We start from the raw sequence: 22,187 nt of genomic DNA, 5'->3' as shown, positions 1-22,187 counted from the left end.
TCATCTCTTTTCAATTCAGCTTTTACATGCGAACCGATTCTACTGTGAGTGCCTCGGCTCGGCGGATCGGAAGAAATAAAATCGAACAAGGGAGAGGAAAAAAAAGTAGCGCCCGCGTCGAATTCTGTGTGCAATAAAGCGTGGCTTATAAACTTTTTAAAGGGATTTCGACGTTGAACGGAGAATTTCGCCTAAGAAGTAAAGTCGAGAACGATGATGGCAATAACTCTAGAAGAATAGAAGGGCTCTCTCTTACAGTGCTGTGAATGTCACCATCGAGGTCCGGTGCACCACGCTCCAGCTGCGTTTTCCAGCCTCGTCTGTTTTCGGTGAAAATCTGCTGGGTGCCGTGATACCAAATAATGTAGGATGGCGGCTCCAGGGCACCGCGGACGACGCAGCGCAATATGACGGCACTCCCTGCCTTCACGTACCGGTCGGAATCTCCAATAAGCTCGGTTCTTGGCACTGCGGAAGAGAAAAAACGCAAGGAGAAGAGCAGACAGGAAGCAAAAAATGTAGTGTCAGATGGGAAATGAAAGAATGGCAAGAATTTCCTACAACCAAGGCAACCAACGAACCGGTGCTCCCGAGGCATGATCGGAGTTGGTTTAATAGTCGGGAGCTTACCAGGTTCGGTGTTAGTGTGGGACTTTGTTACAATTGATGTTTTGAATTGAAGGTGTTTGCTGTGATATTTCTAAATAAAACAAAACATTCATATAATGAAATTGATAAAGAGTCTACGGATAACAATATTCGTTTTTAATATTTGTCAGGATATAAAAAGATTATAAAAATTGTATGGATACACTGCCGTTATCTGAAAAAGTAACGTAATAGCCAAATGATAACGACAAGTTTTCCATTTTCGAGCTCGATTAGGCAGTACAGAGGTAGAATACTTGAAGAATATCTTCAATTGCTAAGTTTAGAAGATCTGATGCGGTTTGCAATTAAGGAGCACTGCTACTGCATAGACTTAAAAAATAGGATATTTTTTCAATAGACTCAAGGTTAAATAGGTTTAGCAAAACTCCTATCAAATGTGTTTTTGCTCTTGGTCTGTTCTTATGTTTTGACGGAAAGCACAAATAAGTTAATTTGTACATTATTTTAAACGCCGTTATTTGTTTTGATATTTGTTAAATCTGTTGAATCTATGGACAGTTGAAATGCAATAACTATACGTAGGCTGACCACAGCTGTGGAAATTTCAGAATGTATGGGCCTAATTTTCATTTACCGTGAAAAAATTAGAAACAATTTGAGAGTGAATCACTCACCACCATAACCATCTATTGTATTAAGTTAGTTGATGAAAGATACTTAACTAGAAATATTTCACTCTTTAAAGGGACGCGGACAAAAACACGAAGGAACAGAAACTCAGATATTGTTGGTATTAAGTATGGCAAGTAATTTGGTTCTCGAGTAGAGTAACAGTGACACATATAATGCCTGCTTTATCAAGTTAAAATGCTAACCATGTTCACTCTATTGAAAGTGTTGGCACGGCAGAAAACGTAGGGAAAACACGTCACGGTCTCAATAGCAATTCCGTTTATTGGCAATAGCTTTTAAGCTAAAATATTGTTTAAGTTCAATTAGTTTAAGTTTGTTTACAAATATTTAGCTTCAGATCAGAACGTCGGCTCAGGAGGCACGTTCCCCTCAATTTGGGAGATTTGTGCCATTAAAATATTTAGCTTACTTACAAGTCTGTGACTCTTAGTTTCTGGTCACTACGTATGTCTAACCGTCCTGTGATAGCTCTTCTAGTCACTCTACCTGTGTTAACATATTAACTAATCTTAGTCATTAAGTCCTTTAGTATAGTTCAGGTTTACTTACAGTCCGTACTAGATAGTTTAGGATAGTTTTAGGATTCTAATTCATTCATTCGAGCTCTGCATGAAAAATAACCTATGTTGTATAATATCATAATTAATTTCAGTTAATCGTAACAAACGCTAGTATAACTCACTTAAATTTATAGCGCGTTAATTAGAATTCACGCTGAGTCTTATTGACGTTTTATTATTTAGTTTTACCCACACCATCGAACCCATCGCCACTTGACGGATCTGTCATACCAGATGCACCATCCCTATGGAGTATTTCGTTGAGAGCGTCAACGCTTGTAACGCCTGCCGCTACATTCCTCTCTCCGTAATGCTGCTCTAGTCCAGCACGATTACCTGTAGGAATTATGTTGAGAGCTGCAAGTTTGGCCACAGGACGTCGTAGAACCCCAGTAACGGTTCGAGCATCCACTTGTCGTATTCGCCCATCTTTCCCGGGGATAACCTTTAGGACCTTCCCACGAGGCCATTGATTCCGTTTCTGCTCCCCTAATACGAAGACTAAATCTCCTTCTTGAATTGGCTGGGTTTCGTCGTGCCATTTCGTGCTTCCGTCAGCACCGGAAGGTATTCTCGGATACATTTGTACCAAAACTGATCCAGAACATAACGACACAAATTCCAACCATTCCGCAGCGCATCTTCTTCTGTAGTTGGAACTTTCTCTGGCTGTTTGACCCCATTCGAACTTAGAAGAATGAAATGATTAGGAGTCAATGCCTCCTGATCCGATGTCTCCAAGGCAGTGTTGTAAAATGTCATTTGCATTCGTTTGTATAATTTTCCCAGAACTTTTTCCAGTAGTTAGCTATCAACTACCTAATATGACGAACTTATAGTGCTTGAATGTGGCTACAACTTTGTTTAATAAGACATTGCTGTAAATATGTAATCTGGGGCGTGGGAGGCAAAATGTCATTCAAATAACATTATGTCAAATGAACGAAATTTGGCTTCTGAAGAAAGTTATGAACAAATTAGTCAAATGACATGCAGATGACATTTTACAAGACTGCTCCAAGGGCACGTACACCAACGGTCGCGAGTTGACCATTGACTCCGCATCACATAAAATCGTGTGAAAAACTTCTTCAGATGGCGCGCGAGAATGATTGACCGAATCCATTGCAATTTTTACCGCACTGACCATCTTTTCCCTCGCACCACCCATGTGCGGAGAGGACGGCGGAATAAAGTTCCATCTCGTATTTGCATCCGTGAAGGAATCCGCCAGTTCACGATTCATTGCCGCTGTTTGTTGTGTCAGCTCTCGACTTGCACCGACGAAATTTGTTCCATGATCAGTGTAGATTTGTGTTGGGGCACCTCGACGAGAAATGAATCGACGCAACACCAGTTTACACGATTCTGTAGATAGGAAAGCTGTTGCTACCAAATGCACCGCCCTTATGACCAAGCAAGTGAAGAGTGCCACCCAGCGCTCCACTTGACTTCGGCCAATCTTGATCATATATAGCCCGAAGTAGTTGATACCGACCAACGAAAATGGACGAATAAACGGAGTTACTCGCACTTCGGGTAATGGAGCCATGCTGGGTACGACAGGTTGAGCTTTATATGCTGTGCACCACTGACACTTTTTTGTCACTTTGCGTACTAGCGTCCGGAGAGTAGAAATGTGGTACCGCCGACGTACTTCATTGACCACAGTTTCACTGTTATGATGCCCGAGCCGCCGGTGGTAATAGTCCACAATGAGCTCAGACACGCGATAGTTTTTCGGCAGGATAACGGTGTATTTCGCGTCGTATGTGGATAGTGGAGATGCTTCTGTGCGGCCTTCCATGCGAACCACCCCGTACTCATCTAGAAATGGTGATAGCTGTCGAATAGGACTATCTCGGTTCAATTCCTTCGCATTCTCTTTGTTGGTTGTATTTGTTTTTCTTAGAATTAGTATTTCTTCGGCATATTCATCCGCTTGTGCAATCCGCCACAACGCCCTCTCCACTCGAACAAAATCTTCTGACTTTAACTGGTGCCCTGCCTGCATGGCTCCTCTTTTGCCGAGTCCGCATTTTTGAATCATTTGTGTGTATGTGTGTATCTTCAATCTAACCCCCACTGTCCGGCAGTGGTATTATGGAAGAAAGCTGTCTTTAATAAAGTCAGCTTTAGCCCGGGAGTTAGAAGGTGTTAGCTCTACTGCAGCTCCAGTAACCCATTTCAGACTGCCTGGTAACTCACGTCCAGTCCGAGGTTACTTTCAATTGCAATAACCCCGCCTGTTTATGCTACCATTGTCAATTAGATAATGGATCCATAAACAAACTTCCGGATTTTTAAATCCAGCGCGTATTTAGTTTTGGAATCATATAAAAACAAATTGAAACAATCTCACCAAATTGATCAAATTCCGTGTAAATGAACTGAGGAAGAAAAAACCACAACTAGTCTCCACGAAAAAATCACTACTCTTCCAGCGCTAATCCGAGCAATTCGTTAATGATCCATATTTTCCTGGTATTATTACACATTCAAACATATTTTCACCAAACACATCCGCGTATACAAACTACACAAACGATTTCGCGCGCTCTAATAAGAATACACTTGAGTAAATGTCACCAAACTCGTAAATCTCTAACTTCAGATAACTTAAACTTTTTTCTTCTAGTACATATGCAAAAAATATGCATCAGCCGAATCTATTTCTTGCGGAAACGAACAAAAACGTGACAGCAAATTTAACAGCAACCATCCGCGCGCATGGCTTGCTGCGATCTTTGAGTCATGCTCGTCCGCATTTTTGAATCATTTGGCATCAAAAACAAAAATTCGATTTTCGACTTTTCCTTTGGTCCCCCCTTGGGAAAATTTTCATGGGTACAAATTTCATATTTTGGGGTAATGAAACTTGTGAGCAATGTCGTTTTTTGAAATTCGATGTCAAATTTTTTTCCCATACATTCCATTGGCACCCTAATCAACAACTTGTTGATCTGGTACAGCGATAATGGCATGCGCGTGAACAACAATAAGTGCAAGATCGATTGTACGACAATTCCCCGAAAACCAATTCCCCGAATGCAATTTTCCCGAATGAAATTTCCCCGAATAACAATTCCCCGAACGTAACATTTCCCCGAATGTAACAATTCCCCGAATGCAACATTTCCCCGAATTGTTTCCATAGTGCAGATAAAACTAAAACTGAAAAAGAAATCTGCGTCGTTTTACATAAAGTCGCATAATTGGCTTTTTACATAATTTTGAGCTGCAACAAAAGTGAGGATCGCGGGACAATTTGCTTAAAAATTAAGATTGTTGGTCATTAGGCCGAATGAGAAGTAAGAAGTGAGAAATGAATAGTGAGTAGTGAAAAGTGAGAAGTGAGAAGAACGTAATGAAAAGTGAGAAATGAGAAGTGAGTAATGAGAAGTGAGAAATGAGAAGTGAAATGTGAAATGTGAGATGTGAGAAGTGAGAAGTGAGAAGTGAAAAGCGAGAAGTGAGAAGTGAGAAGTGAGCAGTGAGTTGTGAGTAATGAGTAGTTGGAAGTGAGAAGTTAGACATGAGAAGTGATAAGTGAAAAGTAAGAAATGAGACGGAAGTACATAGTAAGAAGTGAAAAGTGTGGAGTAAGAAGTTAGAAGTGAAAAATATGATGCGAGAAGTGTGAGTGAGGAGCGAGAGAGAACGAAATACGAAGTGAGATGTAGGAAGAGAGAATGGAAAAATGAGGAAGAAGGATAGAGATAAAGGAAGAAAATTAATGCGTTTTCCGGTATAAGGGGAAGGAAAGGGATAATGTTTTTTATATTGATAATCGCTTCGCTCGGTTTTAGGGGAAGACGAGTTATAATGCCTTCTTAAAATGAACACGTTTGCCCGATATGAGACAATGAGGGTAGATGGAACCTTCTTCAATTGAACACGTCTGCCTGGAGTAAAGCGAAGAAAGGAGATAATGCCTTTCTTAAAGGATCGCGTCTACGCAGTATAAGGACAATGGAGGGGATATTGCCTTCTTTAAATGAACACGTCGATTAATTCGATATTTTTTCCGGTTTATATAATAGATATTTATTGCTAGATGCGATCTCATATATCATATCTATTCCAGCCAAACTCGTCTACATCAAAAGAAGAGACTACGTTTACCATTACCGTATTGCAGGCAAATTCCTTCTTCTGGAAAAGTAATTTCATTCTATTTTGGCTTATTTCAAGCTAACGCCCAACTCTAATGAATAGATCACAACTACCGTTTCCTTATACCAGGTAGATACAAGTTTTCAAAGAAGGAATAACATTCACTTCTTCATTATTCTTGGGAAACACCTACTTCCAAAGTAGAGATCAAATTAATCCATTGCGTTATTCCGAGTAGATGCATTATTTTTAAAGAAGGGATCACATTTACCATTGCCTTATTCCGGGCATACGCATTATTATTTTTTAAGGATTTATATCCACGATTACACGCAGTATTTATATCCACGATTACTGTTAGGGGCCATACACTTATTACGTAAGCAATTTTTCTGGGTTTTTCGACACCCCCTCCCCCCATGTAAGATTTTTTCCATGCAAAAGATTTTTTATTTATATGGCCCCCCTCTCCCCATAAGTGCTTCCGTTATATGTGTACGGCCCCTTACTGCAGTTACTCAAGAAGGGATGGACCTTACATATGACAGGAGTTTTATTTCACAAATTTTCACCATGATGCTTTCGATCGGAATTTCTGTTCGCGATTCTACTCCATCAAAGAAATTCAGCCTTTGTTCGACTATTCTAGAAAAAAAAATAGGAAAACACTTTATTCTAATGTCTTTATAATTTAACAATAAGGAAGATCAAGGGCATACAAACTATCGAAAGATTTGATCATGTTCGGTATTTCCAAAGAGACACTCTACACTGAGGAAATTGGACGTATGATTTTCAATCAAACGCCTTATGAAAATTTGCCACAAGGAATCAGTATGATTTTCAATATGTCGCCTTATGAATGATGATTTTAATTTAAAAAAAGAAAAGTGCGGCAGACTGGGTTTGAACCATGGACGTCGGGGTTGAGAGGCCGGTAAGTAGACCACACACTCATCGACGCTTGTATACTCAGGAAGGTAACTGCGTATAAGAAGCACGGTTGGTGGAATAATCGGTCTAATATACATATTAAGGCGCCAGTTATGAATTTCGCTATTCCAGTTCTCTGAGTGAGAACAAATCTGTGAACGCTGCTCTGTTCGGGCGCTTATAGTCGATGACAATTATGTGTTTGCAAAAAATACTTTATTTTCGGGGATTTGTTACATTCGGGGAAATTGCATTCGGGGAATTGTTACATTCGGGGAAATTGCATTCGGGAAAATTGTATTCGGGGAATTGTCGTACAATCGCAAGATCATATCGATCACTCGTTCTAACAACCCAAAACAACATACAGGGGGCCCTCCTTAGCCGTGCGGTAAGACGCGCGGCTACAAAGCAAGACCATGCTGAGGGTGGCTGGGTTCGATTCCCGGCGCCGGTCTAGGCAATTTTCGGATTGGAAATTGTCTCGACTTCCCTGGGCATAAAAGTATCATCGTGCTAGCCTCATGATATACGAATGCAAAAATGGTAACTTGGCTTAGAAACCTCGCAGTTAATAACTATGGAAGTGCTTAATGAACACTAAACTGCGAGGCGGCTCTGTCCCAGTGTGGGGATGTAATGCCAATAAGAAGAAGAAGAAGGGTGTTCAATAAGCTCAAATTCAAATGTTTGATAATTGTGTTTGTAAGCCCAATGTACATATTCTGTATTAGTATTGGTGTCAGGTTTAGCGGTATATATACGCTATCGGTTGTGTGTGGTGTTGACATTCTGTCACTTGTTGTTTGTTTATTAAGCTTGTTGAAAATGGATTGGGGCATCATAAATAGCCGTTTTTGAAGGTCAAAATCATTGCGGCGTACTACAAAACTGAGATTTTGGGGACGATTGATGCCCCCAGTGGCCCGGTGCTAAGACGGAGATGAGCCCTACGTGTTCCAATAGGACGATAACCCTTTATACACGGAAATTGCGATTTTAGCCTAATATGGGGACAATTTCATCGACTTTTTGGACAAAACTTTGCGACCTCCCAGCTTCCCGGATTTGAACCCTCTTAACTTTTTTGTTCTGTCCTTTATTATGTTAAAGTTGTACGAATACAAGGTCAGTAACTTGGACCAGTTCAAGACGTAATTCTCAAAATCTGGAACAAAATGCCCATGCAGATCGTGCGTGCCGCTTGCGATGGGTTTTAGAAACGTTTAAAGCTCGTGAAGAAGTACAAAATAGAGGTCATTCCAAAAGAAATGTTACAAGCGTTCCTTATAAACAATACTTCCAATGAAATGCAACTGGGAAAAGAAATAATTTAAACTAAATTTTTAAACATTTTTTGAAAGTGTATTCGAACTTATTGAACACCCTGTACATAGTTACATCTATTTGCGATACTGGAGTCATCAACGACAGTAAGCTTCAATTCAAGTACCATGCGGGATAAACGACTGCCAGAGCTTTGTCAACTTTAGGGTTCATTTGCTGTCACGCCTCCGAATTCACTGACGTATACGCACGGAAAACGCTTTTTTGAACGTAGGAAGCTAGCGTTCTAGAGTACGCTGCTCCAGCGTGGACTCCGTACCATATCAAACGCATGCTTGCCATCGAACGCGTCAAGTTGCGTCGAATAGATAACTTCTCACGAACTCATTCACTATTGGTGACAGACGGCCGAAGATAATGTGGGATATCATTTCGTAGACGGCATTTAGGATAGTAAACGCTCGAAAGTTTTCACACTCCAGGTTGTCATCTTTCTTGTAGATGGGGCATATGAACTCCTTTTGCCACTTCTCTGGTAGCTGCTTTGTTTCTCAGATTGTTACTATCAGCTTGTGCAGACAATTGGCCTGCTTCTCTGGGCCCATCTTGATTGGTTCATTCTTGAGCTGTTGGATGATATCCTTAATTTCTCCTTGAGAGGGGCCAGTTTGGTTTCTATCGCTCGCTAAACTGGTGTAGTCGTCTCCCCCGCTGCTTTGACCTTCACTGCCTGTGCTCTCAGCGCCATTTAGATGTTCCTCGAAGTGTCCAGAAAGTCCTTCTGAAATTCATTTGAAAATTCCTACAGGGTTTTTCTTCGAAAATTGTTCTGCAAAATCCTGCCGAAATTAGTTCTAATTTGAAAAGTTCCAATAGAAATACCCTTGGACAATCCTCCAGGGATTCCTTTCGAAAATCCATCGGAAATTCCTTTGTAAATTTCCCCAGAAATTCACTCTGGAAGTTCCACCAAGGGATCCTTCGAAAATGTAGTAAATCCATTCAAAATTCATAACGAATTCTTCTTGAAATTGAAAGAATTATTTCATAAATTGTTTTGAAACGATTCTTCAGAAAATTTCAGAATGGAATTTTCAGATGCGTTTTAACTCTCGAAGGAAATCCCAAAGGAATTTCCAAATTAAATTCCTGAAGTCTTATGAGTATTTCCGAATGCTTTCTAAAAGAATTACTGAATGAATTTCTGAAGAGACTCCTGAAAGATTTCAGAAATGAATTTTCTGTACAAATTTCAAAGTAATTTCCAAAGGAAGAGTTGCTGAAGAAATTTCCGAAGAAATGTTCGATGAATTCAAGAGATTTTCTGTAGGAATATTTGAAAGTTAAAATGTTAAATGGATATGATAGTTAGAATGTTAAAAGAAATTTGTGGACGAAGTTCTGAAGAAGTTCCTTTACAAATTCGTTCGAAATTTCCAAAAACATTTTCTGAAATTTTGTCCTAGAATATTGGAAGGAATGGAGAAAATTCTAGGGGAATAAAATGCAAAATTTCCGAAGAAATGGAATTTTTAATGAAATACCTGGAGGAGTCATGTTATATTTTCCGAATGAATTCCTGCCTGAAATTCTGAAAGAATGCTTAAAAGAATTCCTTTAGTAATTTCCTAAGATTTTACGAAAGAACTCACGCAGTAAGTTCCTAAGAAATAGCTCAGGGAATTTTAGAATGGACCCATAGAGAAATTTTCGATGCTATTCCTGAAGGAATTTCTTTATGATTTACCGAATTAATTTCTGGAGGTATTTCCTAAGTTGTTATATAGGATATTAATGAATTTTATTAAAAGTGTTTCCGAAAATATTACTAGATTTTTTTTTACGAAATAACACCTGGATGAGTATTCTAAGAAATTTCTGAATTCCTGGAAACATCTGAATAAGTATGATGGATCGACTGCATTCCGGATATTCTGGGTTTTTTCTTGGCGTGCAGTCTTAATTTCAGAATCAAAACTGGATTTTGTTTCACTACTGCCCTGGACAGTAGTAAAATCCTAATTTGTATCCGCAATTAGAACAGCATGACAAGATAACCTCCCAAGGTATCGATAATACTGTCGATTCATTATCATACCTCTTTGTATATCCTCAGGAATACTAGGAATTGGGAGTTTCAAATAATTCCTGGAGGCTTTTTCAATAAATTATTATACTATTTCCGGACGATGAAATAAAATTATAATTTTGACGTCGAATTATCAAGGACCAATTACGCCATAATTGCTGATGCATTACCAAAACTGTGGTCCATGCAGTACCGACAATATTATCGCTCAAAGCACAACCCGTTGCGCTTCATGTAGGTTTTCTAAGTACTTGGTAAACATGACTATTCATGAAAAAGAACATAGTTCATGTTTTCTAGCCGGAACAAGGAATCGTACCTGACCATCTTCAGCATGGTGTTGCTTTGTAGCATCACTTACTGTGTTCAATTTACACTTAAACATTTCAGAAATATTCAAAAATTCCAACTTCCATACTCATGTGCATGTTTTTTTTATGATTTATATATTAGGGTGGTTCAAAAAATCATACATATATATTGTGAGTAGTGAAAAGTGAGTAATGAAAAGTGAGTAGTAAGAATTACATTTTGCACATCTCATAAGAAATAAGACGTGAGAAATAAGTAGTGAGTAGAGACTTAAAAGTGAGAAGTGATAAGTGAGACCTGAGAAGTGAAAAGTGAGAAGTAAAAAGTGGGAAGTAAGAAGTGAGGAGTGAGAAGTAAGAACTGAGAAGTGAAAGTCAGAAGAGAGAATTTAGAGAAATGAGATCTGTGACGTGAGAAGTGAGAAGTAGAAAGAGAAAAATGAGAAGTGAAAAGTAAGAAATGAGAAGTAAGAAGTGAGAAGTAACAAGTGTGAAATGAGGAGTGAGAAATTCGAAGTGAATAGTGCGAAGTGCAAAGTGAAAAGTGGGAAGTAAAAAGTGAAAAGTAAAAAGTGCAAAGTAAATTGTTAGAAGTGAGAAGTCAGAATTGAAAAAAGTAATGAAGAGCGAGAGGTGAGAAGTTAAAAGTGAAAGATTTGAGAAGTGATAAGTTAGAAATGAAAAGTGAATAGTGAATAGTGAAAGGTAAAAAGTGAGAAGTATGAAGCGAGAAGTGAAAAGTATTTAACGAGGAATTTAAAATGAGAAGTGAAGAGTGAGATGTGAGTAGCGAAAAGTGAGAAGGTTTAAGTAAGGAATGAAAAGTCAGAAGTGAGGACCAAGGAATGAGAAGAGAAGAGTGAAGTGGAAATTGAAATTTTTAAGACTTATATTCAAATCTTCCTACTTCCTTTTCCCCTTCTTTCTTCTGTATACTTCCTTCTTCTTATTTGTTTCATCCTTATTTTTTCTCTTCCTTTCTTCCTTCATCATTGTTCTTCCCTTCCTTCTTCTTACTTCATGCTTGGGAGTTATGTTTAAGCCCAATATTTAATCCTTCCAACTTCCTTCTTCCTTTTATCCCTTCTTTCTTCTATTTTCCTTCTTTCTTCTTCTTATTTCTTTCATGATTATTTTTTCTCTCCCTTCCTTCCTTCATCATTGTTCTTCTCTTCCTTCTTCTCCATTTTTCGCCTTTCTTCGTAATTTCTTCTTTTTTCTTATTCTTTCTCTTTTCTTTTCCTTTTTTCTTATTCTTTCTCTTCCATTCTTTTTCAATTTTTCCTCTTTCTTCTTCCTTATTTTGTTTTTTTTTCTTCTGTCTTATATCTCACTATTCATTTCTCACTTCTTAACATCTTACTTCTCACCACTAACTTGTCACTACACATTTCATATTCCCACTACTCACTACTGACTATTCAATACTCACTTCGAACATCTCATTTCTCACTTCTTACTACTCTGTAATCAATCCAAACATCCCATTCCTCACTTTTCATTTTGAACATCTCACTCTTCACTACACTTAATAAGGAAACTAATTTTAACTATTTGGTAAAACGGCGTTCGACCAAATTACTTTTTCGTTCAAATAGCATTCTGCCAAATGAACTTAAATCATATTTCTACATGTTTTGAAAAGTTTTCAATATTTTGAAATAAAAATATAAATGTGTTCTTTATTTTCTATCTTCCTTAACTCGATGGTCCCTTCAACATCAAGTAAGGGAGGGTTCACTGTAGTTGCATTGAGTGTGTTTAAAATACCATAATTTATTGAAATAGTTGAAGAAAGAAAACGTAATATGTCAGCGATAAGTATACAAAGTGAAATTATAGACACTTCCATGCAAGTTTGGTACGGAATATCAACACCACGCTCAAAAGATTATGCATCACTTCGTTTAATTATGGCGATGGACAGTCAGCGTTTACATGACGCAGCGCTAAACGGACATGTGCATTAGGCAAAAGTAGCAACTAACTAAGACATTTGTGGAGCTTTATGATTAACAAAACATGAATTTAGCAAATCTGCTTCAATAAGCTAAATTTGGTTTTTGTTATGCATCAAGTTGATTTCAATAATTTGTTTTTTCCCCAGCATCGGGTTGTATCTTGTATTTCCATTTATTATTTTTACCAACACCGATATGTCAACTTGAAAAATAAATGTTCTGCACGCTCGATTTTATTAAATTTGATTCGGTCTTCAACCATCGCTTAAGGCACATGTTGTTTTTGAAAGACAATTGGGATACGCTTATATAATATCTTAACTTAACATAGCTTTTCTTTTCTACTCTTGAAGGAAAATAACCAGAAAAGTATTTTTTGTAAAAATGTAAAGTTTTGAAAAATAAAGTCATTCCGAGACAGCTTGTTAGTCAACGACTAACTGCGACCCCCCACGACCACAGGACTGTCCCGATTGTATGTTTGTTTCGGAAAATAGACCGCGGTCCCAGTAATTATATCTGAGGAATGGTTTTTAGGAAGTTTCATTATATCGAAAAAAATAACGCGCGAGTTTTTGTGATTGCACCTCAAGCTTAAGGGCGTTTTGGCTCCAATATATGTTAGAGCTAGTTCCGTTCCGAACGTAGCAAACACAATATAAAACCATCTCCGGAATACGCTACTGGCTTCTTGTTCTGTTCCAAAGTTCCAAAAATGAATGCGCTTCGTTTTAATTCGCTTATGCATATTCCACACTATATTCGTTCGGTCTTTTTTTATTTCGTTATCTGCTTTTGATGGCATATTTTATTATCTCAAGCCCGTGCTCGAGTCTTGGTCCGAAATTTAAATTAAAACATCTTGGTTAAATAGGACAGAAAATGAAATGTAAATTTTGCGGCTAGCACAAAAACGGAAATCATTAGCTGCAATCTTAAACCCACCCTGCTAGTGGAGAAAAAAGATAACTTTCCGGTTGACTGTGCGGTCGTGGTTTTTCTCGGTTCGCCATGAAGGCACATTAATGAAGTGGACCCGGCGCAAGAAGTTGCAAAACTTATTTCTCGGTGGATGAATGAGTGGATGTTTACTAATTAATGGTCATTATACTGAAGTGCGGCGAACATTATCCATTTCGCACATCGACATATCTAGCGAAACTATACATACATTTCTGTTATTCTAATGCATTACTAAACGATTGTATAAAACAGTTGAAGTGCCCATAGTATATATTTTTTATGGTTTTATACAGAATATGAAGCCGAATGTCATCTCATTTATAATACAGTTCTAAGCATTTGATTTTTACATTTTGCTATTAACAGTAACGAGAGTCTCTCGGTAGGTATACCCGAGCAAAGTCTGATATCATAAAAAGAGCAAATTGAAAACATATTTTTAAGTCAACATCAAATTGAAATCATGATTTGTTTTCAAATTCTAATGAACGACCAAAATGATGTCAACCTGAGTTATTAAAATTAGGCGATTTCACAACAACAAAATTGATTATCGATTTTTTCTCAAGCTTTGCTCGGGTAGTTAGTGTCGTTAGTGCCTACAAGACATTCAAAACATATGATGTGAAAGATTTGATTTGTCCATACCTTCCTTACCTGTTGTTGCAATACATTCATCTAACCTGTGTGATTTTTTATCTAATTATGTCACAGCTGCTTTAAGCATTACTAGCTTGCAAATTCAAATTTAGTACTAATCTGCTCTGAGCTGAAATATTTCTATCAATTATTTAGAAATTGAAAGTGAGTTTTATAAATTAAATTTGTTCTTCGGACATACCAATATTCCCAACAGTCCTAACAAAAAAACATAAATTTTCCAATACCTATTTTTGCCGAAGATTATAATAATAAAATTATGAAGAGAGAAACAATATTGAGATGCAATTTTGAATAACAAAACCCTATCGTTACACTCCAAACGCCTTTATTAGTTCCATAATATTATCATATTTCAGAACCCCAATTGAAAGCAGCTGTTCACCAGTTGAATCGTCGCCCAAATCCATTCATTTCACCCTTCATGTGCTGTTGAATTTTCTCAAAAATATCCTCATAAATATCGCCTAATTCTGCTCCTCCAGTAGATTTATTTAAGCAGATTACACATGGTACACAAAATCACACCGTTCCCGTCGTCGTGGCCCACAGACACGCTCACTCAACATCGCATCCTTCGCCGGCCTCTGCCGGGACCGAACGAGGTTGGGGAAGCTCGACTTATCCTAGACCGAGAGAGCGTAGAACACGGTGAAAGGACGCTACTTCAATAAATAAACGCAAAAACGGGCTGCGGATTAGCTGCCATTTTAGAGCTGTTTTCAGAGGGAAGATTAGGCTTCAAGGTAATAGTCCTCCTTTTGAAGCTATTTTGCAGCATTTTCCAGTAAATTTGAACGCGCAAATACCGCCACATATCTTCTCTCGGAAGCATTCGGTAACGCATCGTTGGCCAATGGTGATGGCTCTTCACTTTCAAAAGAATATAAACTCTGGTAAGTAGCTTGTTAAACCGCTTCGTTCAACTTTTTTTCCCGCTTTTCTCCGTTCCAACCATGTGTGTGAGAGAAAATGTTTGAGCAAACTGAAAATGTACGCTACGGAATGTATGGCACAGTGCTCTGGATCCGTAGATCCTGTGTAACTGAGGAATGATTCAACAGAAGTGATAATATGTGGCTTCCTTTCAATCCATATAAATACATTTAAAGCTTTTGATTGTGACTAATAAGATGAAATTGTTCAATTCTTGGAATCATGATATTTTATCACATCGGTAGCAGAACTCTCACTGGATTCCAAGATTTTATTTGCGTTAATCAAGGTATGAGTTGTTGCTTCATTTGAGCAAATGTTATACAGAAAACGCAAATTATTCATGAAGGCTGCCAAAAAGATGATACGTTCGAAATAATAATTGAATAGAAGTATATGCGACATCACTGTCAAATGATACTTTGCATCTCTCACTTTGCTATACATAAGTAAAAATTGATAAGTTTTCCGGGTTGCGTTTTATTAAAAATTTCCGCGTTTTTAACAAGTCTCCCAATAATTGAGTTTCCAGGATCTGATGGTTCCATTGGCTTTGTACCACGTTCAACCAAATCAAATGCTACAAAACCCAGCAACTACCGTTCCATAATTAATAAGCGTGTTCCTATACTTGTATTCTCAAGCTCTCTTCCCGCTTCGTCGATTTATGAGCCACCGGTTCAATGCAGTCACCTTGTCGCGTATAACAATAACAATTTTCATTAAGCTTGATCCCAGCTGATACCACATTACCAGTACGCATAACTCTTCTGCCCATATTAATCCCCGACTATGTTAATGATGATGGTAATCGCCATTAAGGAAGATTAATTTCGCGCAACATCAACCGATTCTGCAACTACGGAATACCTTCACATAATAGAAATAACCATGAACAGTAACTATGATGAGCACATGAGCGCCCCTGCCGTATGTTTCGTCGACTTCCGACGAAACTCTATCGGAATCGCTGGTGTTTGTGCTTTGTGCAAAAGTATTTCGTGAAGGAAATCACTGTGTATGTGTGCTGTCGGGAGGTGGCATCACCGCAGGATACTGAGAGGAAACGCCAACCAGAAACATAGACAGGCTCTCGTTTTCCCATGGGAAATAAGAAGACAGAGCGTCATTGCTGCAGGAGCAGCGGAGTCTGAGATGCGAAACTGCTAATGAGAAGTGAATAATGAAAGACAATGTTAATTAAGCCGTATTTATAATCTTCTCCTTGCGGTGTGTTGAATCCACTGCGAGCGAAAAAGTGAATTTAGCGTTTTTTTTTTCGTTTTATCCAGCGTACTGATGGTAAACGATAACAGCGGCAGCCAGCCATGTAATGGAAAGCAGTAACGCGGAATAAATTCTACAAAACAAGCTTGTTTGAAGCTCAATAGAATTTCAAAGAAAAACTGTGCGGTTTCCCGTGTGTAAAAGGTGGATGTTGCTTTTAAGAACAGCATTCTTATTGATTTGGAGAAAAAAAAACATTCACATAAATAATTTTACATATTTTCGGTATTTTGACAGTGTTGAATAATAAAAAATCTCACACATCTGGGAAATGAGCTGAAGAAGCATGAAAGCTACTGTCGACGGCCACGCCAGACGTTGAAGTAACCATGCTGAGAATTTCATAACTCTTCCCTTATGGGCAATGATTCTTTGGATTGCACAGTGGCTAAAATCGCGTTTTTAGCACGTTTATTCAATAGCACCTTTATTATGCAATGTAGCATGCTTTTTCAGCTCACTGATCAATACCCCTAAAAGTGAGACGAAAATTTTATTTTTTCCACTTCACAACAAGATTTTATTCTTCATAAAAGTTATAGCAAAAATTCTCCTGAAAAGCTTTGTCGAAGACACCAAGTTCGTAATTTATTTATTTATCAGTACACCATGTCACAGATTGCTTCCTTAATAGCTAAATTATTCTAATTCTCTAATCCTAGCACTAAACACATTTTTGTTACAAATCGAACTTGTTACAAACATCGTTAAAAGAACGCAAACAGAAATAAAAACAATTATTGTAGCCAAAGTTTGTTCTGTGAAAAGGGATCACAAATAAAAACGAGAACATTCCAACTAGGGTAGTCGATATTGGCCATTTTTTTTTAATAATACCGGTATTCGGTATTTGATGGAATCAATACCGGTAATATTGGTAGAATACCGGTTTTTTGAAAATTTTAGGTATTAATAGAAAAACTTTTGATTTGGACTTTTGAAATCATTGCTTGTTTAGCTGGACAAAGCGAAACTTAAGTAAACATAACATACTGAGCGACTCATACCCCAATCCAAATTGAACTACTAAGTATGCCCTCTCTGGTTCAACCTAGTTGGACGAATGGTTTCAAGACCGCCGAAAATCAGTGACAAGTACTTGCTCTTAATCCCTTCAGTTTCACAGTATGAGAATTCCAAGTGTTTTGCGCTGCTACAGTCTCTTCACAAGTTGATCTTTAACCGATAAACCAGAAAAATAATACATAAAGGCATCTCCTTCGTAACGATCGTCAGGTATGGTCGTTGTCTCAGTTTCAACGATTGCATCAGGAATCACATCCGCTTGCTTAATAAAAGTAGCACTAGGTGTCTTGAAGAAAATGCGAAAATCGTTTCTGATCAATTACTTTAAGGCAGAACTATTCAAAAAAGCAAACAGATCGGCGCATTCCGGCTGTCTCTCTTGGGTTGGGGTTTTTTCCTCAAAATAATCGAATAAGTTGGCGGAAGTTTCTGTCGATTGATTTGAAAATTGTTCGACGTCGGCTTTAGAGTGCAGAACTCACGGCAGAGTAGTTTCACAGCAGCTTGAACAGGTTAGAGGGCTTGAATTATTTCACCAACCGTCAAACAATCATCACTAAAGTTGCATTTGGATTAAAGCTTCTACTCATAGATTCGCTTGAGCATTAATTACATGCTATTCCAGCGTGCCTTGGTATCAGCCACTAATTCAGAACAAACATATTTTTGCAGAAAAATTCATATACACGTATACTATATATAATAGCCTTGTTTGTCTGTCCGGTGACTAGCAATCCAGACGAAGCACGCGGGAAAATTCTAACAAAAAATAAAATATTTGACACTTTAATTCTTTTTTACTGATGTGATGCAGAAAAGATGCAGAAAACAAAACCAGTGGCAACCTTAGACAATCAGACACAGCATTTGATGAAAAAATTTGATTTTTTTTATTGCATGGATCAATGAACCTTTTATATAAAGGAAAAAAACACTTGCCACGGGCGCTACTGCGTCCACAAATAAACTAGTGATTGATAACGATGATGCTCAATTTTTGTGCAAAGTTACTCATACGCGTATTCAATTGTTGTATCTTTTGCACGATGAGTCTTACTGCTTTTTACCGAATATTTGGGACAGATATGCGATTATAGACAGTTCAGCTGATATATGTTGGTGAAATCTATTCGAGATTATCCATACTGACATACTGAAATACCGGTATTCTCCGTCCCTAATACCGGTAATCTCGGTACCCTAAATTGGCCGCTAATACCGGTATTACCGGTCTCGGAACTACCGATTAAACCACCCTAATTCCAACGTACGAGCTCCAATAGCTCGGGACAATCCAGATTACCAGTTAGGAGGTCGAAGATAAACAATCTCTGCATTTTTAGGCGCCTAATGGAAAGCGTTTTCAAGTCGATCAGCTTGCAACGACTTGGATAGCACGCAATGCTGGGTATAGACCCCAATAGACCCCATCTCCTGGTCCTTAGCCTCTTACCCAGCAACTCCAATTCCTACCTCCCCGTGGTGCTGGCCGGGATACGAGCAACCTTAGGGAAGATCGGGTAACCAACCCCGGTGGGAACTATGGTCGTATGCTGATAGGGAGGGGGGCGAGGTGGGTGGTTGCTCCTCTCTGGAGGTGCAAATTTTACTGAGCGTCTGTTCTCCATGTCAGGATCGGCTCACAACAGCGTCTGTTCTCCATGTTAGGGGCGGCTGATCATCGTCCGAGTGCCAGCGAGGGACTCTAAGTGAAACTGTGCACCATGATCCACCGGGAATAAGGAGGAATGGTCCTCCGGAAATTTGAGGGGTTTGGTGTTAGGCCCTGCAAGCCAGCCTTTAAAAAACATAAGCAACGAACAATCAACAAGAGAGTACGGACCGGAACCATCGGCGAAGACCACTGCGACGAAAAGGGACTAGCGATTGGAAACTCGGTTCGTGAAACTGCAAATCTCTCAACTTCAACGGGAGCACACGCATACTCGCCGATGTGCTCAAGGACCGTGGATTCGGCATCGTATCATTGTAGGAGGTTTGTTGGAAGGGATCGATAGTGCGAACATTTAGAGGTAATCATATCATCTACCAGAGCTGCGGCAACACACACGAGCTGGGAACAGCTTTCGTAGTGATGGGCGATATGCAAAGTCGCGTGATCGTGTGGAGGCCGATCAAAGAAATAATGTGCAGGGTGAGGATCAAAGACCGGTTCTTCAACTTCAGCATAATAAACTTCCATAGCCCACACTCCGGAAGCACTGATGATGATAAGGACGCATTCTACGCGCAGCTGGAACGTAAGTACGACAGCTGCCCAAGCCACGACGTTAGTATCATCATAGGAGATTTGAACGCTCAGGTTGGCCAAGAGGAAGAGCTTAGACCGACTATTGGGAAGCTCAGCGCTCACCAGCTGACGAACGAAAACGGCCTGCGACTAATTGAGTTTGCCGCCTCCAAGAGTATGACGATTTGCAGCACTTACTTCTGTCGGACACAGCTTTCCGTACCGGTACACCTGGAGATTACCACTGCAGACAAAATCACAAATCAACCACGTTCTGATTGATGGACGGCACTTCTCTGACATAATCGGCGTCAGGACATATCGTGGCGCTAACATCGACTCTGACCACTATCTGGTGATGGTTAAACTCCGCCCAAAACTACCCGTCCTCAACAATGTTCGGTAACGACGACCGCCGTGTTACGACCTAGAGCGACTGAAGCAACTTGATGTCGCCACTGCATACGCGCAGTCTCTCGAGGCATCGTTGCCGGGAGAGGGTGAGCTCGATGGGGCCCCTCTTGAGGACTGCTGGAATACAGTCAAAGCAGCCAACAACGTCGGGTATATGAGATGAAGTTGACGGAACGATTGGTTCGACGAAGAGTGCAGACAGATTCTGGAGGAGAAAGGACGCAGCGCGGGCGGTCGCGCTGCAGCAAGGTACCCGGCAGAAAGTAGAACGTTATAAACGGAAGCGGAAACAGCAGACCCGTCTTTTTCAGGAGAAGAAATGCCACCTGGAAGAAGCGGAGTGCGAGAAGATGGAACAGCTGTGCCGTTCTCAAGAAACACGCAAGTTCTATCAGAAGCTCAACGCATCCCGCAAAGGCTTCGTGCCGCGAGCCGAAATGTACCAGGATAAGGATGGAAGCATCTTGACGGACGAACGTGTGGTGATCAAAAGGTGGAAGCAGCACTACGAGGAACATTTGAATGGCGCTGAGAGTACAGGCAGTGAAAGTCAAGGCAGTGGAGGAGATGACTACGCCAGTTCAGTGGACGATGGAAGCCAACCAGCCCCATCTTGAGGGAAGTTAAGGATGCCATCCAAAAGCTGAAGACCAATAAAGCAGCTGGTAAGGATGGTATCGGAGATGAGCTCATCAGAATGGGCCCGGAAAAGCTAGTCACTTGCCTGCACAAACTGATAGTCAGAATCTGGGAAACTGAACAGCTACCGGAGGAGTGGAAGGAAAAGGTTATATGCCCCATCTACAAGAAAGGCGACAAGCTGGAGTGTGAGAACTTTCGAGCGATCACCATCCTTAATGCCGCCTACAAAGTGATATCCCAGATCATCTTCCGTCGTCTGTCACCATTAGTGGATGAGTTCGTGGGAAGTTATCAAGCCGGCTTCGTTGACGGCCGCTCGACAACGGACCAGATCTTTACTGTACGACAAATCTTTCAAAAATGCCGTGAATACCACGTCCAGCTTCCCTGGGAAGCTTACCAGACTGATCAAAGCAACGGTGGATGGTGTGCAAAACTTTGTGAAGATTTCGGGGGAACACTCCAGTTCGTTCCATTCGCGCCGGGGACTAAGACAAGGTGATGGACTTTCGTGCCTGTTGTTCAACATTGCGCTAGAAGGTGTCATGCGGAGAGCCGGGTGTAACAGCCGGGGTACGATTTTCAACAGATCCACACACTCAGTTTTTATTTCTGCAGCTCGGCAAAAATCCGCACAGCCGTGTGCCAGCAAAATAAATAACTGATACTCCGGAAAAAAATAGCGTTTGTTAGCGTTCGGCAAATTATTTGCTGATTATCAGCAATTTTGACAGAAATCTAGGCAAAAAACATGTTTGCTGGGGCACGGCTGTGTGATTCTCGGTAAAAGTTCAATATTTTGCTGAGATCCCGGCAAAAAAAAAATAAGTGTGCAGTCAATTTATTTGTTTCGCGGATGAGATGGGCATTGTCGGCCGAACATTTACAAAGGTGGCAGAACTGTACACCCGCCTGAAGCAACAAAAGTTGGACTGGTGGTGAATGCTTGTGGGCGGAACCGAGCGCGGCAGGGCCCGCCTAGGAAGCAATGTTACGATAGACGGGGATACCTTCGAGGTGGTCGAGGAATTCGTCTACTTCGGATCCTTGCTAACGGCTGATAACAATGTTAGTCGTGAAATACAAAGGCGCATCATTTGTGGAAGTCGGGCCTACTACGGTCTCCAGAAGAATCTGCGGTCAAAAAAGATTCGCCACCGCACCAAATTCGTCTTGTACAAGAAGCTAATAAGACCGGTAGTCCTCTTCGGACATGAAACATGGACAATGCTCCAGAAGGACTTACAAGCACTCGGAGTATTCAAGAGACGGGTGCTTAGGACCATCTTTGGCGGTGTGCAAGAAGATTGTGTGTGGCGGCGAAGAATGAACCATGAGCTCGCCCAACTCTACGGCGAACCCAGTATCCAAAAGGTAGCTAAAGCTGGAAGGGTACGATGGGCAGGACATGTTGCAAGAATGCCTTACAGCAACCCTGCAAAGATG

The 22,187-nt window shown here is 40.0% G+C and overlaps 1 protein-coding gene across 4 annotated transcripts in view; it reads right to left on the bottom strand.

Moving 5' to 3' along the window:
- The window catches only part of LOC134227861 (zwei Ig domain protein zig-8-like), a 706,001-nt gene that overhangs the window by 42,233 nt on the left and 641,581 nt on the right, over positions 1-22,187 (bottom strand). For all 4 annotated transcript variants that reach the window (XM_062709547.1, XM_062709550.1, XM_062709548.1 and 1 more), the window contains one exon: positions 257-468. In XM_062709547.1, coding sequence (XP_062565531.1) covers positions 257-468 — 212 coding nt within the window. The remainder of the gene's footprint in view (positions 1-256; positions 469-22,187) is intronic.

Source organism: Armigeres subalbatus, chromosome 3 (assembly GCF_024139115.2).
Source record: "Armigeres subalbatus isolate Guangzhou_Male chromosome 3, GZ_Asu_2, whole genome shotgun sequence".
NCBI lineage: Eukaryota > Metazoa > Arthropoda > Insecta > Diptera > Culicidae > Armigeres > Armigeres subalbatus.
This window is presented reverse-complemented; position numbering and strand designations above follow the sequence as displayed.